The sequence below is a fragment of the Melanostigma gelatinosum genome (assembly GCF_949748355.1).
Source record: "Melanostigma gelatinosum genome assembly, chromosome: 2".
Classification (NCBI taxonomy): domain Eukaryota; kingdom Metazoa; phylum Chordata; class Actinopteri; order Perciformes; family Zoarcidae; genus Melanostigma; species Melanostigma gelatinosum.
In genome coordinates, this window is record NC_136635.1 from 1,545,001 (window position 1) to 1,565,000 (window position 20,000).

A 20,000-nucleotide genomic window follows, 5' to 3' on the forward strand; every position below is an offset into this window, starting at 1 on the left:
AGTGAATTCTAATTGAAATGCTTGTGATGAAGCCAGGCATTTAATAACCTCTGTTTATGTGTGTCAGACATTATGATAATGTCTTCTCTCCCCCCCACCCAGCACCACCCTTTCAAAATAAAAGCCCCATGGATTAACTGTATGTAAACATTAAGCTCAAAATTAGTTTTTTTTGTTGAAATAATGAATGCTCTTACAAATACTGCGACAACTACTACTGCTGCTAATATTTCTAGTATTACTACTACTACTACTACTACTACTTCTACTACAACTTTTTCTGTTGCTACTATTACTAGTGCTATTACTGCTACCATCAATATTATTACTACCACTACCACTACTACTATTACTTATACTACAACTGCTACTACTGCTATTCATGCTACTACCAGTACTAATACTACTACAGCTATTAGTACGACTGCTACTAGTACTACTACTACTGCTACTTCAAATACTGCCATTACTTTTACTACTACTACTGTTATATTAAATACTGCGACCACTGCTACAGCTATTACTACTACTACTGATACTAGGCTACTACTTCTTCTAAATACTAATACTTCTTCGAAATACAAATAATTCTACTACTAATGATACTTCTACTACAACTACGACTTCTACTACCAGTGATTCTCAACTGGTGGGTCGCGACCCAAAAGCGGACCCGTTTTCAGTGGGTCGCTTGCCTTTGCCTGACAAAAAAAATAAAAAATAAAATAAAAAAAGTTGTGATTTTATTTTGAAGGGCATTTTTTTTATGCAGCGGAATTATTCCAGCATTTACGGGACTTGTTCAGCGGTGCAGGAAAAACACCGACCAATGCGTTGTGAATCACATCACCTGAATATATATGAGTATTCTGACAAGTTTCCTGACTTGAGTGAGATGTACAAACACCGTGACACGAGGAGAGACGAGGATACAGAGAGCAGAGCAGGACTGTTGTAGTGTGAGATGTGAAAGTCAAATCATAGGACCAAATGATTTCCAAAAGAGAGAAATGTCCAGAGAGACCAGAGTCATTAGACTCTGACTGGACAGACTCATAGAGGTGAATTATTCAAACACTAATTTCTCTTTTTGGAAGATGAGAAAAATATAATATTGTGGATTTTTCACTTCACACTGAATGAACTGAATTTAAAGCTGCAGGCCAATTCAGTGAAAATAATTTTTCTAAATTGAATTTCGTTACGTAATTTATTTTTTAATCCAGCCGTTATTTTACTTGAAATGAGAAGAACATTTATTTATGTATTTCTATGTATTATTTATAATCCATCCAGTTAAATTTGAAAAATGAGAATATTTGTTAAAATATAATTGATGTGTAATTTCTTTATTTGCTTTGACAGTTGTTTACTACACAGAGACGTTACTCCTACTAGACTTCTTGAATATAGATATACCCAAATTATTTATATATATATATATATAGGTAGTGGGTCCCGGCTTGTCATTAAGGGGTGATGGTGGTTCCCGCAGCCAGACCAGTTGAGAACCACTGTATTACACTATTACACTATTACAAATATCACTACTGCTACTACTACTATTACAAATATCACTACTGCTACTACTACTTATTCTAATGCTACTAATACTTATACTACTAATAATACTTCTACTTCAACGACTACTACTATTACTACAAATATCACTACTTCTGAAATTTGTTTAAGCGACAGAAATTGTTCAAATATCAAAATGTTCAGCTCTTTCAGGAGAGGGGTGCTTTGACTTTTCATATTTGTAATCTTTAAACTTTTTGAATTAAGCTTTTTGCAATTTTCTTTTGAATGGGATCTCTATGGAGAAAATCTTCAAATCCTGTTATACTTCTTCAACTTTCAAAGCCTTCTTCTTCCTCATACTTTCAGCTACAGACACCATAGTTAGACATTTCAACGAGAAGGTTTTTCAGCAGTGCAGTTTAAATGCTTTCGGGCTTCAACATTTTTCAGACAGATCGTCTCTCATTTCTTAATTTTCAGCTATTTGTTCACAATTAATTTCAGCTTTCAGCATTCCAACGCATTTTCAGCAGGAAATGCATTTTCTAGTTATTATAGTTATTGCCAGTTATTGCTAGCTTGCAGGTGCTGGAAAAAGGTTATTTTCTGGTGCGCCTTAGTTCTTTACTCGTTCCTTCACCGTTTGGAGAGTTTAAGTTTGTTTTTGGAAATATTGTATAACGTCTCGGGGCAGCTGTGGCTCAGTGGGTTGAGCGGGTCGTCCTTGAACCATGATGTTGGCTGTTTGATTCCTGACTCCTACTTTCCAGATGTCAAAGTGTCCTTCAAACTTTAAGTTGCTAAAAATGCTTAGGGTGGGTTAAATGCAGAGGTCAACAAGTGTTTTAAATGACCACTTCGAGCAGATTGCCTGCACACACCAGCGCTGGTTTTGAAGGCTGAATGAAGTGTGTTGTACCTCAGTAAAGGCAAAGTCCTCTTTGATGTGGAAAAATCGTGTGTTGTAGGACTCCAGTTTGACCTCCAAGAAGTGTTCTGTTGAGTGCTGAGAGTAAACAAGCTGGAATTAATTCACAACATTTGGAATTTCACAGAAGCAATTTGAAGTTTTCACTTCAAAACAAATAACTGTAAAAAACCACAGCTGCAAAATGCACTTTGATATAAGCTCTAACCTGTGGGGAAATTTTCAGCAGCAGTAAAAAGTAACACAAATTCTAAAAAGAGGCATATATTTCTAAGAAACAGAGAGTGCAAGTTTGACTAAAATATGTGTTCAGATACAGAGATGTGAAAAACACAAACCGAGTAAATCAGAATGAACATATCTGAATAAGTCAGATACAACGTGTTTTAGATGACACAAAATAATTCTGTGGATTCATACACAGACCTGCTTATGTGGAAATGCCATAGATATTGTATTTGTGTGCTGGAGACCTTTTTGACATTGAGAAACATTGTTGGCAAAACGGTCAAATTATTTCAATAAGTTAGTTGTCTGTGTCCTGTTATGACAAGCCTGGGTGTAGCCTGAGTGTAGCTGGAGTGTTGCCTGAGTTTAGCCTGAGTGTAGCCTGAGTATAGCCTGAAAATAGCCTGGGTGTAGCCTGGGTGTATGGGTGTAGCCTGGGTGTAGCCTGAGTGTAGCCTGGGTGTCGCCTGGGTGTAGCCTGAGTGTAGCCTGGGTGTAGCCTGGGTGTAGCCTGAGTGTAGCCTGGGTGTAGCCTGGGTGTAGCCTGGGTGTAGCCTGAATATAGCCTGAGTGTAGCCTGAGTGTAGCCTGGGTGTAGCCTGGGTGAAACATGTGTGTAGCCTGAGTGTAGCCTTCCTTTGCAGTCATGGCCCCTCGAGTCTGAGAGAGAAGATCATACAGGGTATTGTCCATCTTTGTTTTTTACTATTAGTCAATTAGTTACTATGTTCACCATTCTGTCAGTTCAGTTCCACTACAACTGCCTGTATAAACATCTATGTAGAGCACAATGCCTCGTTTGAACATTTTAATTTACATTTAACTGCCCCCCCATCCAACCCCCTCTCCCTTTTCTCACCAGCCTGACATTAGGTATCTTTCTGGGCATGGGTACATCCACAACGGGCAGCTCAGCGTGTTTGGGGTAGGCCTGGACCATGCAGTTGCTGGGTAAACTGCCTTTAGGGATGACAGCTGTGATCTTCACCCTCTCACAACCCTTGACAGAGCAGAAGGCAAACTGTTCCCTGTCGTTATGGGCCTTGACCTTCAAGAAGAGCAGGCTGCAATACACAGTAGAGCGTTAGACATCATAAACACATACATGTTGGTGTATTTAGGACAGTGAGGGTTTATTATGGCATTTACCTCCAAAGGAGGTACTTTAGATAATTGGGATAAACTGTTGGTTTGCTTACAGATTCTGTGTGTACCCGTTGTTCTTTGTTGCATGGCGAGTTTATAGCGCATGCTTTTCCACTGACTGCTGTTTTGTGATGGGGGATAATAGTGTTGGAAGTAGAGGTTGCTTGTGAGTGGAGGCGAGTGTGTTTCTTACCCAGTGTCTTCCTCCCAGTAGTAGTATCCTCTCGCCAGATGGGAGTGGTTGATCTTCTCCCTCGCCGCTGTCCTCATGAAGACGGCAGTCTTGCGGGTCTGCTTGGTCAGGCGGTTGTGGATATCGGAGATGACGGTGAAGGTGGTGCCTTGTGGGTAGCAGAGGCCCACGTTGATCCAGTCATTTCTGAAACACCCCGAACACAGTACAGCACACACATGATTACTTCTACCTTCTGTGGAGAAGAGTTGAGCTCACAGAGAAAGCCGCCTTGGATACATACTACACGATCAGGGGAAGGTCAGGATATAAAAAGCATAAAGCATATACTCAGAAATCAATAGTTAAAGTGTAATCGAAAGATAAAGTGTATGATCGTTACATAACGAATGTTTAATACATAGAGTGATTTAACAAATGTAAACCTGATAATAATAATAATATGTGTATCTGAGTATAGTGCAGACTGGGTGTAGAAAGTACGGAGAAAGAGGAAGTGACCTGAGTGCAGGCCTTAAGAAAATAACGGCTGCAGAGAGAAGGAGAGAAAAATCTAATAAGTGTTTTAAAAGCAATTAACAACTGTAAATGATTATAATAACTGTAACTGATTATAACAACTGTAACTGAGTATAACAACTGTAACTGAGTATAACAACTGTAACTGTGATTATGGTCACTAATCTGTGTTAGAAATGTGTGAGTGTAGGAAAAGGGGAAGTGCAACAGATGTTGAACACCCAGACACGCGCCGAGCTTGATTAAGTAAGCGCCCAGACAGGGAAGTTGGGGTGATTTCCTCATGCACACACACACACAAAATGTAGGTACTTTTCGAAGCACTTGCACCAAATCAATGATGTCATGTTAATCATGGGCTGAGGGAGGACGTGTTGGGGAAGAGGGGTGAGAGACGCGAGAGGCACCCCAAAAGTGTTATAAAAGAAGTAACTTGCAAACAGCAAGACGGGATTTCTACACAAGCCGTCCAGACGCTCTGAGAAGAAGATACGGACGATCGCCACTGAAGTATTCGAGGACTTCGTCTCTGTTCACGGAAAGAAGACCGCTGTTCGTGGACAAAGAATTGAAAGACGGAGATTTTCCTCTCCCCACTGCTCGACTTTAACAACTGAACAACGGAGGAACACAGCAGCCCTAGAAAGACTTTGTACTGAGCCTTGAGGACTGTTGGCCGAACTCCGCTGCGAGAGCAGGAGGACCGAGGGTCTGGCCAGACCTTCGCTCCTAACAACTCCAAAAGAACCTTTTCATCGCACCTTTGGAAATCCAGCTCCAACCGAGCCGTCTCGGCATCTAAAACTAATGAGTAAGTAATTTTCTAAGAAGAAAATTAAAGTAACGAATCAAGTGTAGTAACATTTTATGTGAGCTGTAGCTTAACCCTTGCTAACTAACTAAATATAACCTGCAATAAATATCTAATCTGCATTTAAAGTAAATTTCTCAAGTGCATTTATTTGCTTAAGTCGTAAAAGTTCCTCGTGGCAGTAAAAAGTTAAATCCATTGTATGTCTAACAACTGAGTTCTGTAAGGTTATCCTAGCGACCGAATCCACTTAACAATCCCTTACGGTTTTAGAAGTAATCCTACCCGTTAAAACCTAACCTGGCATTTACCAAGAGCACGGATCCAGAAGAGGGAAGCTGCCATAACCGACGCGACACATGCCTGCAGATAACTATGGCTGGGACTTATTAGCTGGAAAACACAATGCATGAAGTCTTAGTACACGTTCAAATTTGATAACAATACCACAGAAAATGAATATTTTACACATGGTTTACTAAGAGTACGTCTGCGTAAAAGCACACTTGGAGGCTCGTAGTCACTACGTCAAAATGCATAGGCTACAATAAACTACGCGTCCAAAATTCAAACTATAGCTTATTTATGTTGATGTATGGCTCACTATAACATATTTAACCATTGTCAACTTTCACAGATTCTTGAAAATTGTCATTAACCAGACTTTGCTCTTCATAATCGGTCTCAGGTACTTGACTCACGGTAATAGATTTGAGTTCGAAAAGACTTTCTCAACATGCAATCTGGTGAATCTGCATATCGTTCTCTTCGTAATTTCATTGGCTGTACGAAGCGTGAGTTTCAGTAAGATCGATTGCAATTAGCTCGAGCATTACCCAAAGCAAGAGAGGCGGGCATTGTCTTTCAAAGCGGACTCTCGTTGGCTGTTCCAGAATGTGACCGGGCTTTAGAAGCTCCCATTGGGTCAAATGAGGTGTCAATCTAACCGACAGAATGCAGCCGCCATTTTGAGATGAAAAAATAACACTTTGCCGAATGGAAACTGAAATTATGATCGAAAATAGATCGCTTGTTATCATATCTGCCGGCTAATTTGAAATTATGCAACAGCCCTCCGTGGGTGTTTATGGACGTACTAATGTGTTTTGGACTAAATCTTTTACTGGATTGGAACGTGTGAACCCTTAACAATCTTACAAGACCGTTTTTGCCAGACTATCATGGATGGGGGGAAGACTATGAATCATAATCAGTGAGTGACGCCGATATTTTAACAGCTTTTTTCTGAGTGTTTATTTGACAGAGACGTTAACTGTACCTTCTGTTGTCATTGTATCTTGAAATGGTTTGCATAAATCGAATTACAGGACCCGTAGCTTTCTAATGAGATATCGCATTAGTACCCATCTTTACAGAGCAGTTGTGTACATGACACAAATGTACACAGGTTGTAATCTATAAAGGATACAAATGTATGAAACGTATGAAATGTTTAGCTTTTCTAGTGTGAGGATCTGCAGCTTTTTGTAAAAAAGAAAATAATATATTTTGATCAGACATTTGAAGAATCTGGGAATGTCTGATGGGCACTTTACACTGTTTGCCACTGTTTTGGGGAAATGGCAGGAAAAATTCTGGTGTGTAAAAATATGCATTACACATGGATTATAAAACCATGTGTCAGTTGGGTATTGGTGCATGTTTTCAAGAGTTGAAATTGAACTTAACCTTAAAGGAATACTTCATCCTTAAAATGAGTATTTGTGTCATTTTGGTTTTTCTCTCATAACTCCTGAACGAAGAATCCATAAAAAGTAAATCCTTGATGAATTGAAGTAAAACAAAAGAAAACTCCTGCAGTATATTCCAAGTGTTATCTTTCCAGTTGTATGCTGACTACGTTACAAACAATATGATACTATATAAAACACTTCTGCCACTGCCGTGTCCTACATGCACAAGCCTCCGTTTACTTCAATCCATCAAGGATTTATTCTGTTTCCGGATTCTTCATTCGCCATGGAGGCATGCAAGAAAAACAATGTTTTCAAAGTAACACAAGGTGAGTAATTTATCAACAAATGGTCATCTTAAGGGTGAAGTATCCCTCGAAATATATATATCCCTCTAATATCCTGTTATATCTCAAAATACACCTGACCTGTACTTATCCTTCTTATCTTAATTATATACAAGCAATCAAAGAGGAAATTGTCTCTTGTGTGTAGCATACATATGCACTTATATGTTTTCACTTTTCCATTTTTTTTTTTACTTCATACGTTTTTGCTTTACTGAACTCCCAGTGAACTGAACTGAGCTCTCACTTCAGACATTCACCATTCCTCAAAGAAAAAGGCCGGTGATTGCAGCTCGAATTGAAAATGTATGTTCCCACATATGCTTTCCACATATCAGGACAAAATCAGGACAAAAAACAACAAAATGAAACCTTCAAACCTTCAACATAAACCCCCAAAGTCAAACAATTCATTAACAAGACAGATAATTCAAAGGATAATCATATATATATATATATATATAATATATATATTTATATATATATATAACTGCTTTCTGCTGAGTCTAATGCAAAGTCCTTCATCAAAGCTTCAATTGAGCAGGAGGTGGCTGCATTAATATATCATACTATACAAGTAAAGAAAGAATGGCCCATTAAACCGGATCAGAAGACACACAGCAGCTGTTTGCTTTACTCCAGTTTAATATCTCAGCCCTTTCTGCAGAGAAACTGCCCCTCTTGCTGTATTCCTCTGTGAACTGTAGATGGAGCCATTGGTTTATGCATTTATGTTTAACCCTGATGTCTTCTCTCTGCTACATTCTTTCTAGAACTGGATAGCAAATCAACCACCATCAGGAAGCAAAACTCTGCTGAGTTACGCAATAATTGGCCCGGTGTGTGGAGATGTGAGATGTAAGTAAGGTTTGAATTTCTCCTCAAACTTAATCCCACCTTCCAGTAAGGCTTTTCAGGACAGGCATAACAACTTGTGACTCTTGATGTAGCATTGCACTACTATTGTTGGACTCACTATGGACAGTTTAGGAAAGTATCAAAATCGATGCGTCTGATTTACTGTATGCATTTTTCTTCTTCATCAAGACCTAATGCCTACATTATCCACAATGCAACTGGATTGCAGAGAGTTGTATGTTCTGTTTGTAGCCTGTAGCCTGCAGCAGGGATGAGTCTGGTAAACTCACTGCTGTCGAGCTCCACACAACCACAATGTTTTCAGACTTCAATCCCAACCAGCGCTGTGACACAAGGGACATACATCTGCTTTTAACCTGTGATGCTGGTTATGTGTGTTTTTGTTTTGTTCATTACTGTTCTAATGTAATCTCTCTGCCTTTCTTATATTGTTATTATTGTTGTTTCTGTTTTTACCATGTAAAGTGCCTTTGAGTACCTAGCGCTGTACAAATAAAATGTATTATTATTCATCAGGCTTCAAAAAGCTTGCTCTGGAGCAGCAGAAGGCTTTATGCAACATTCTTTATTCTTTATGTGTCATCTGACCACATCTAAAGAAAAAAGTGTTCTGAAGGATCCTGCTCAAAGGTGAACTGCCTGCCATCGTAGCCTCCTCCCGGCTACCTCCAATGTCTGTCTTTTGCATGATCAATCATACAAATTGGGTTAAAGGCAAACACTTTAAAAGTCTCTCGTCATTTATGGTGAATTGGGCGTCTGAAGAACGATGAACACAGAGCTTGTTGGATTGTCCATTTGCAAAAGTTGTTAGACAATCAGACAAGCTCTTTATTTGAAGCGCATTGAGTTCTTTAGGGACTTTGGTACGTAAAGAGAAGAACCCAAAGGAAGGAAGACTGGAATAGTGTGTGACATCGTCATGTTATCACGTGTGACAGCTGGGGGGAACACTCAGACTGTACATAAGAAGTGGATGTAGTCACTGTGATGTCACCCATTGGTTTGTGGACTACGGTTTTGAAGTCTCGAGTTTGGAATTTTATCCGTCGCCATCTTGTTTTTGCAACCATGAGTGACACTAGAGCAGCGGTTCCCAAACTTTTTAGGCCACGCACCCCCTTCTACATCCAGACCGGGTTCACGCACCCCCAATCCCCCCCCCCCCCCACACACACACCTTAAAAAAAAAAGCAACAGAGCCGCATAAAAATCGGACTAATGAGAGAACAATTTGCTCGCTCGTGGCGTTTGTTTACAAGATAACACAAAAACTCTTCCTGCTCCGTGCCTACGAAAAGGTAATGGACGTACACCAGAAGATTGGCCAGATTGGCCACATCTGTAGGTGCTCGTCTACTTGCAGAGAGTAAAACTCACTCTTCTTCACGCGACCGATTAATGTAGCCAGGATGTCTTCGGACAAAGCATCGATGCACGCGACACAGTGTTGTTGGACGCGGGATCACGTCCAACTTGTTTGCTTCTCTCTCTCCAATCATACATTCCACCATCTCTTTAACATTTGTTTCCCTCTCCACCACCGCCTCTCCTTCTCCCTATTACGCGGTCAGAATACTACCACAACACGCCGCCTGTCTCCGGCAGAAATGCGCTCATACACACACGCACCTCCCCAGCAACGAGGCACATCACCCGGTCACAATACCTCCAGAATATCCCCCGGGTGAAATCCGGGACTTGGTTTTATGGTTCCGAGTGGCGGGCGCTCACCCGTTGGCGCCGGGACGCGAGGTCTCCAGCCGCCCCCGCCGCGAGGCACCCGATCGTCAGGTCTGTCAGCCCTCGGAACAGGCCGCGGGTCAATAACTTGTGGGTGGCGGGGTAGAGGCGAGGCAGATCACAGAAAAATAATAAAGACTAGAGTATGGCAAAGATATGTTGATGAGAAACGTATTTGTAATCAAACGTAATCAGGGAGAAAATACGTTTGTGGTCAAACGTAATTGAGAATGCATTTCAGTTTTGGGGGAACGCCATTTTTAGGAGACGGGACTGCACCGCCATTACTTTTTTTCTCTCGCGCACCCCCTAGAGGCAGCTCGCACCAGTACAATTACTTTTGATGAAGTGAAAACACACTGAAAGGATTAGAGTTGGAAGAGGAAAACTGTCTCTTCTGTAAACTCATGTTTACAATGTTTACTGAGGTAATAAATCAAGAGAGAAGTAGAGTCATTTTCTCATAGACTTCTATGCAACCAGAGGAGTCGCCCCCTGATGGACATCAGAGAGAATGCATCTTTAACACATGAAGCTTTGGCTTCACTTTAAATAACTGGAAACACTCTGTGGCACAGCAGGGACCCTGGACAAACACTGGGACAGACAACATCAGCTGTCTGTGAACATCAGACCAAAAACTCTCAGAGCATCCGCTGGGAAGAGTTCAAAGGTCATCGGATATCAAGGATGACATTCACATGCGACACCAGAGACCATCTTTGAGCAGAGACAGAAGTTGGCCCTTATACAACCGCTTGGCCCATGACACCTGAGATTCTTTTTTTTTTTACCGAGCTTTGTTTTTTTTTAACACTCAATGGCTGAAGGAGGAGAAACGGATTTGTGAGTCACTGACAACGCCTTTCTGGAGAAGGACAGTTGTCAAAAATGGACATCGTATCAAAGGGTCAGCCAACCCCACAGCTGGCAGCCCTGACCCAGCCAGGAAAAGGATTTGTACGAACAGTATTTCTGGCCGACAGCGTCTGAGAAGCGTTGCACATTTTACGGCTAAGAATGCGTTTTATTTGCAACTGAGCGTCTTGGTGCTTGGACCTACGTTACGCTAACCTGAGGACACCATAGCGCGACAGGACACTCACAAGCTACGGTGCTTTTGAAAACTTTTGCTGGGACCCGAGTGGATCTACAACTCAACGAACACGTTCACAGGAGAACCTCTGGCTGGAACTGAACCGCACCGATGTTCTGCACAACCGCGGCATTGAACTCTTTGTTAGCAAAGAAAGGAGGATGGACTTTGTCTTTAAGTGAACAGCAGCTTTGGTAAGTGAAGTGCTTTTGTTTTTACATATGCAGTAGCGTTACTACTGTGTTTATTTCAATCAGGAGAGACTTGTTTCATAAGTTTAACAATGATTTATTATACAAGCGTCAAATATGAAAAAGTGCAAAGTCTTTGGCGATTGGACTCCATCCTGAAGTACTATCACCGAGGGTAGGGATACTGAGGTCCAACAGGCCTAATCCCCCCTTGGAGTCCAGACATTGGTGGTGGTGATGACAGGAGTCGCTGCTATCTGATGATGACTCAGGAGCACGACTGTGATGCTGACTGGAGGCGACTGGGGTGGAGGAGGGTTGCATCTGCTTAGCTGCAATGACACCTGACAGCAGCAGAGCGGAGAACACTATTTAAAGATTGACAGCAACGATATGATTGGCTTGAGGACCCGTGTGCCGAATCTGGTTGGTTACTTAAAAGTGCACGCCCCCAATCAGCTGATAGAGTACTTACAAGGAGAGGAAAGATAGAGATTACTAGTGAGTGTCTTCCTGATTGAACTTGCGCTTGAGCTACATTTCAATCAGGAGAGACTTGTTTCATAAGTTTAACAATGATTTATTATACAAGCGTCAAATATGAAAAAGTGCAAAGTCTTTGGCGATTGGACTCCATCCTGAAGTACTATCACCGAGGGTAGGGATACTGAGGTCCAACAGGCCTAATCCCCAAAAAGACATTTATTTATTTGAATAAATAAATAAATAAATAAATAAATACAGACATACATACCTTCCTGCTGTGGTGAATTTCCTAAGAAAATAGACAATTAGTCATGAGAGCACTCTAAGGGTAGAACGTGAGCAAGTAGAGGTTAGACCAGAGGTAAGATGACCGGTTGAGTCAAAGCAAAGGATAGAGGAATGTCACGACGGACTGCAGACTAGGATACGGGGGTCTGTAAGACCGCAGACAGATAGGGCGCAGATAGGGCGGGTCTAGATAGCCCCTAGGGGAGTATGGTAGGATTTCAACAGATCCCGAAACATATGGCGGGGTCGGCCCTGCGGAGGGTCCGAGCGCAGGACTGGATAGGTGAGGGTCAAGCTAGACCGCAGACAAGGATAGGTGGGGTCATATTGAGACCGCAGCGTAGGATAGTAATGGGTCACGTTTAGACCGCAGAGCAGAATAGGGGGGTTCAAGAGAGAACGTAGAACAGCACGGTTGGGGGTCTTACGGCCCCCACAGGTTTGGGGTCTGACTGCCTCAGCACAACCAGACCGGGTGAGCTCACCCGGGAAACTAGAACGTATGTCATACTTTGACAGGTCTCGCATCATTCGGACCGCGAAACAGAAATTGTGTCATATCTGACTGCAAAATTAGAAATTTGTCAACTCTGGACGGGTCTCTTATCATACGGACCAGGAAATTAGAAACGGGGCACCTCAGACCCACCTTTTCTTTTAGGAAAGTAAAACAGTCCCGTCGGACCAGGAAACAGACACGTTAAGCCAGGTTACGGTCACCTAGGAAACACAGATACGTTAAACCAGGTCACGTTCACCTAGGAAAACAGTCACGATAAGCCAGGTCACGTGAGACCAGGAGATTGGGAAACAGTGTTAGACCAATCAGATGGAGAAAACGGTCGAGTCACACCAGAGGAATAGAGCAAGAGAAACGCAGAGCACAGTAATATACCGTGCTGATAGGATATCCATTTGCACAATATAATGTGAACCATACCTTAGGGTTACTATAAGGAACATTTCAAGAAGGCTATAATGCTATCCCCTGCTATGAAGCAATACCAAGAATGTGACCTACCAACGATACACCAATCGATGTAAACATGTCACCACCACCAGTTATATGCATTCCTTACCGGATTTTAAGGCGTCAAAAGAGTGCCCTGAGTATAGCTGGAGTAAGAATAGTAGAGTCTACACAACGCCACAACGACTGTGCAAGCACCTCCGCCTTTGGAGTGTTTAGGCCATGAGTTACCAGCCAAGTCACGTACCCATTAGACCAGAATAGGGTGAGTCCCACAGACTTTCGTGCAATGGCCTTATACTGTGATGCGCGAAGATCCACTTGACCAACAGCATGCGAGAGGTAGCTCTGGAGAAAATACATTTTGCATGACTGAGATAATGCTATTAGACAAATTGCATGACGAGCCACAATGCCAGAAACAATGTCAACATGACGCATGAATTATGCATGACTTACCGTACACATTGTTAAGGCTTTAAAGCACTTGAGTTACCCTTTGTGTCTAGCAAACCACTGGCCTTAACAGAATCCCCCAAAACCCACGGATGGTCTGCATCCATGTCGACGTTTTAGTGAATCAGCTAAACTCAGCTTGTTACACCATTCAAGTGATCGCACAGCGACCTGACACGCAGGTCAGCGCAGCACCCAACATCAAGGTAGATTGTGCATCTTAGGCCAAGGAAGATGCCATGTCCAACGAGCAGGAGAGGAAAAGCGCGTCCCTAGGGGATGAGCCTGAATGGAGCTGATCTACTTTATGTATAACTGTCCACGTATGGTTTGGCCACTTAACCGTCCCCGTCAGGAGTCACAATAGCACCGTTGTGGCAGATTACTGGCTGCAGAGCCCCCGGTCCTGGAGCTCTGATGAGTAACAGCCCTACTCCATTGCTCTTCTGTGCACCTGAACTCCTCTCTGCCAGTGCTGCCCGTGTAAAGATGTGGTCTTTTACTTCCGCTGACCATGCCCCACACTTACACAGGCAAGCATTCTCGTTACCGTACTGATGTTACTGACTGTCACACCTCACCATTGGTAGCCGCTCTTTAGTATGTTATCATAACTACCTTTAAATCCCATCCTGCCTCGTGGCCTTCCGTATTTGTCCTAGCTTGGGAGCCGGGTTACGACATTACACATGGCCGCCTCCCAAACACCGAATGTGGACATTTATAAATCAGCCTTAACCACTATGGACAGACTCTTACCAGTTCATTCCTCCCATGCAGTTTAACCCAGTGTGTTTCATATGTCCAGAGACCATTATGATTATTCCAAGCAGCCAGGTGAAGCGCCACTAAGCAAATTATTTTGAGCAAACTCACCCGCTCAATCCAAAATAATAGAGGCACCGATATGAGCCCAATAATCAGAATCCTATCACCTGATTTCAATGCCCAACTATGATTTCACAAGAGGAATAGAGCTGAACCAAATGTTTAATAACAACAAATAATGTTGCTGCCCACAATCTTCTTCAACGTACGATGTAATACTTCCATTTACATCGCTTCACCCTGATTGTACTGACTTTAACGCTGCATGACGATACAGTTGCCTTAATTTACTCAAATTAGGTACTTTATATTTTTAAGATGAAAGTTCTTAAAAGCTTATGTTCTGTAATTTAATCTATGAATGCATCCCTTACTTTACACGACATATTCCTTCAACTTCTTGATTTAATAATCAGCTGTTGACTACGAACCAACCAACGTTGATACAACTGTTAGGCTGCTTCAATTTATATGGGACTAAATCATCCCGCACGTTAGACCGACCGTGATGTTCCGGACCTTTGCATGAGGAACCTCTCTCAAACTGGGCTTGTTGAAGTTCATTTGAACACCCTGCTCTATGCGTTGTCATTCTCTGAAACACCAGAGGCGTACCAACAACATGGGCTGTGAAGAATAACAGAGGCGTGTCACTCATAGAACGTTGGCATAGCTGACACAAGCCATGGCCTACCTCCCCAATGCCGAGGAGGGATTGTAGTCATCTGTAACCTCATATTCATAAACTACTGATCGCCTTAGCCAAGCCCTGTAAGGGAAAAATAAAGTATTAAATGTATCATACAAAACACAGGTTAAATATCCTGTAAACTACTGGATGTGGCTGCCAAACATTTACTCAAAATGAAAACCCTGCTGTTCTGAAGCCTCTTAAAATAATTGGCCCATCTCCTATACTCCCCAGACATTACAATAGTGTTCTATCAGTGCACTATTTGTGATATACAATTGATCATGAGAACCGCCCGTGCCAGATTGAATTCGGAGGTGCATGACCGAACCGTGATCACTTGCGGGCCTACCCGCAACACGCGCCTGCCGTGAGTCCCCATCGCGCCCATCACTACGAAGAGGATAAACTCACTGCTAACTAACTGGTGCTTAGTTATGTTTATTTCGGCTCATAATGATTTGTAATCTCATGAATGGGCTCCACTTCCACTACTGGGACAGGTGCTTTCATACTAATTAAATGAGAGCGATGCTCCGGAGCTCCAGACGTGTGTCAGCCCCATGACTTCCTCCTTTGTCGAAAAATGACCAGGAGCGGAAACAGTCTCCGTTTCAACAGCGAGGACTCCTCACTAAGACCAGGAGGGTGGATCACATCACTCCAGTTCTCAGGTCTTTGCACTGGCTTCCTGTCCAACAAAGAATTGACTTTAAAATCCTGCTGTTGGTTTACAAAGCACTGAATGGTTTAGGGCCAAAATACATCTCTGATCTGCTGCTACCTTATGAGCCATCCCGACCCCTCAGGTCGTCTGGGACCGGTCTACTTTCTGTTCCCAGAGTCAGAACTAAACATGGAGAAGCAGCGTTCAGTTGTTCTGCTCCACATATCTGGAACAAAGTCCCAGAAAGCTGCAGGTCTGCTGAGACCCTCAGCTCATTTAAATCAAGATTGAGGACTTTTCTGTTTGCTGCTGCCTTTAATTGAACCACATTCAATTAATATATTAATCAATTTCCTGCATTTCTGCATTTTACTACTGCATTTTATTTCTTACACTATTTCTTTAATTGTTTTTAAATCTCCTTTTCGTTTGCCTTATGTTTTGATGCTTTTAATGGTTTTATGTGAAGCACTTTGAATTACCTTGTTGTTGAAATGTGCTATACAAACAAACCTGCCTTGCGTTGCCTTGCGTTGCCTCGAACTGTCCCGTGGAGCTGATTTACCATGGCGGCTGGTGGCGCCGCTGTTAACAGTATAACAGAAGCTGCATCGTTTACCAGAGATTGAAGACCAGTATCGATGGAGCGGATGGAGCTACCCGGTGGAAATGACGGCTTTGTCTGCAATGGAGGCCAGGAGTGCTGGTGGAGAGAGTACGGGACGCCGCCTGCGGAGCTCGGATGAGCCCAGCGATGGATCGACTGATCGCGAGTAACTGTTAGACTTACTAGGATACCACCGCGAACTACTAGCTGAGCCAAGAGGGCTTCTTGCTCGTCTGAGGGGAGCCGCTGCGCCGCGCTGGGCGAGTGCTCCTGCGCCGGCCACCTGGTGAGCTGACTGCCAGCTCCGGCTACGCACGATGTTGAGACCCGACTCTTCCTGAAATGATCAAAGTCGGAATCCGTCATTGTCTCAGTTACGCACAACTAGTTGTTTAAAATGTAAGGGAAATAGTATCGCTTTGCATCTGCTTAGCTGAAATGACACCTGACAGCAGCAGAGCGGAGAACACTATTTAAAGATTGACAGCAACGATATGATTGGCTTGAGGACCCGGTGTGCCGAATCTGGTTGGTTACTTAAAAGTGCACGCCCCCAATCAGCTGATAGAGTACTTACAAGGAGAGGAAAGACAGCGATTACTAGTGAGTGTCTTCCTGATTGAACTTGCGCTTGAGCTACATTTGTCTATGGTGTCGTTTTTATGATGTGGTTAATATTGTTCCCTCTGATGTGAATAATATTTGAATGGCCCGTGCTCTTCAGTGTGCTGCGGAATACGTGTTTTAGCGCTGCAGGTTTGCTGGATTGATGTGTCATGCTTTGTTGTCATATAAATATATGTGACTGGTTCTTGTGAGTTTGTTCTTGTCATTGTGTTAATTAGGTTGATTTTGACTATATGCGTTGTCCATTAATGACGAAGCATCCCGCCATGCGCGGAGTTATTGTCAGTAGTTTATATCATTCTCGGTCTATCGATCAACATCAAGTGTATTTAAAGTCTACATGCCATATGATTTCTAATATTGGTTTGTCTTGGTTAATGTCGGTTGTGCTCTATTTTTTTGTGTGTGTTTTTAGTATTTGTTTCAATGCCCTTGTGCGATTTAGTCCCATGTATTGTTGTCAAGTCTTGATTGTTATTTGGGCTTGAATTTGTCAATAATCTGCCCATAGACTGCAAATGAACATAATCCATTTGACAAAAGTTATATTATGTGTGCTGTACATGATAAGTAAAGTAAATGATTTTCACCTGTTCAAAGTATCCCGATCAGACAGAACCTGCTGCAGACATGCTGAGTGTGAGGGTGCTGTTTGTCATGTGTGTGTGCTGGGTGCTGCTCATGTGTCCACTGACTTATTGAAGTTGATCAGCCAGATGATGACCTCAGCGGGCGCTGCCTGGTCCCAGTGGATGGTGTAGCCTTTGGCCAGTGTGATCACCGGTTGGAACTGCTGGTAGTGTTTCTTCTTTCCCAGTGCGCCCTCCAGCATCAGGGGCCGATCAGGGTACTCATCCCTCACCATGAGCATGTTCAGGTTGGCAGGGTTACGAGTCTGGACGTAGATCTGGAGAAAACAGACCATGGATTTAAAAGGCTGATTCGAGTGTTAGGACAACTTACTTTTGACAGCGTTACCCAACATCAATATCATTATATAGTTCATCTCATTTTGTCCGACTTAAAGGTAATAAATACAGATTGGGAGCATTACTTGCCTCTCAACATAGCCGAGGCTAACGCTGCTAATAGTGTGAACAGTGCAAACACTGGCAACAGTTCTGACAGAGTTACCAGTATTTACCTGAGTGGGAACAGGAGGGTGGACACTACCATGAACACGCTGCCGGTCGGGCAGCGTTATCAGCTGTAATCACCGTATGAGAGCAGTGCAGAGTGGCAGCCGTGAGCTAACCAGTGGGGTTGCTTACATGCACTAAAAGATGCACTAACATGCACTGAAAGATGCACTAACATGCACTAAAAGGCACATAGCAGGCCGGCTATGTGAACAAAGCAAAGTGAAGCTCTGATAAGAACGCACAGAAGGAGAGAGACTTCATGCTCTGCTCAGGTAGACGTCAGTGCACTATATCTTTAAACACATGATAGATGTTTGATGATGAGATATTATTGCTCTGTCAAAAATTATGAGCTGTAAGCCTCTCTGACTAAACTAAATAAAGTAAACAAATAAATGGATTTCCTGCTTTTGATCACGCCTTCCATGCGACCACATTGTCTCTTACATGATCCCTGGACTTCCTTATGGGCCAAGCACCAAATGTTCAACATCCCTGGTGAAGGTGTTTCTTTTACTTTATCCATTTAGCCATTCAGACTTACGGCCAGGCTGCATTGCACACATAATGGATGCAGACATTCATGGAACAGATGTGCCACGGAATGTTTCTTTTTACTGGCTACACCAAGACAGTGAGCTTTCCTTTAAGAGACTGAAACACACACTTTTAATAGTTGAATGTATAAGCAGTAAAACACAAACGTATCCATTTCAAAACGCTCTTCTCTTATTGTGCTGCTGTTATGCTACCTTTAAGTAGGGGTGTCCCCAACCAAGAATTGACATGGTCCGATCTGATTGGTCAAGTCTTGCCTATCGTCAACTGATCGTTGAATCCTATTTGTTGTATTATTTGCTCCTTGTTGAATTTATGTCACAGAATTATTGGCCGAGAAACATTTGGATACATCTTGTATGACACCATGGTCTGAGACAAACAGCATTTTGATCCACTATATGTATATGTGGTAGAATTGACAATAAAGTTGACTTTAACTTTTACTAAATAAGACTAAGAAAGTTCTACCTTAGCAGTTTCCACCTGCTTCAAATTGTTGTGCTAAGCTAAGCAAAACATGTCCTGTGGACACAGATGTACTATAATTGTGAAAAATGCATAAATTATAAATAATCTGATACACTACTGTGTATACAACTACTAATATAAACTCATTCAGGATTTCAAAGAACTAATTGTGTAAACTGATTGTGATATAAAATTGCATGTAATCAACTAAAGCCAAAAGGTGCAACAAACAGTGAATTGGTGCTTGTGAAGGCTGATTTGAATGAGGGTGAGGATGAATGTGTGAGTGAGTCTGTCGCCCGCTGACCCACCTGTGCATAGTGGCCGCTGCAGATAGCAGCCTTCCAGTCGGGCACGTCAATGCAGTCGGGGTGACGGAGCAGCCAGTTGTCCTGTTTAACAAGGAAAGCTCCGGGATACTCGCTGACCGAGCCATCGATATCGTGGAAGATGGTCGTCTTGTCCCCGTCCATCTGCATCTTATTGAACCAAGGACCCGGCTCCCCAAAAAAGACCCGAGACGTGATCTACAGTAGAGGGATGGAGTGAAGGGCATACATCTGTAGCTGCTCATAGTGGGTATTCTATGCATCATCTGGTGATAAGGAATTTCATTGATTTACATTCAAATTCTTTTTCTTGTCAAATAAGTACAAAATAAGACTTTTCTACCATTTCATTGGAACTTTTGTATTCATGAGACATTATTTGACATAGCATGCAGTTGTTATGGTCTCAGCTTCGATTCCTCTGGTTTGTGACCCAGAAATCGATCTCGGTGCTAATCTCTACCCATAGCGGGACTCAACACATGGAACTGTTCCTTACATTTTCACAAGTTGTACTTATTTAAGATGATCAAACTTTCTGTCCCTCTCAGTTTGTAGCTCCTCATAAGTCTCTGTTCTAA

General features: G+C 42.5%; 1 protein-coding gene across 1 annotated transcript in view; it reads right to left on the bottom strand.

Moving 5' to 3' along the window:
* cemip (cell migration inducing hyaluronidase 1) overlaps window positions 1-20,000 on the bottom strand; it is a 206,771-nt gene that overhangs the window by 12,432 nt on the left and 174,339 nt on the right. Inside the window, exons 22-26 of the mRNA XM_079287577.1 lie at window positions 19,402-19,617; window positions 17,615-17,826; window positions 4,020-4,205; window positions 3,540-3,744; window positions 2,444-2,530 (exon numbers count right to left, since the gene is read on the bottom strand). Of these exons, the coding sequence (XP_079143703.1) occupies window positions 2,444-2,530; window positions 3,540-3,744; window positions 4,020-4,205; window positions 17,615-17,826; window positions 19,402-19,617 (906 nt within the window). The remainder of the gene's footprint in view (window positions 1-2,443; window positions 2,531-3,539; window positions 3,745-4,019; window positions 4,206-17,614; window positions 17,827-19,401; window positions 19,618-20,000) is intronic.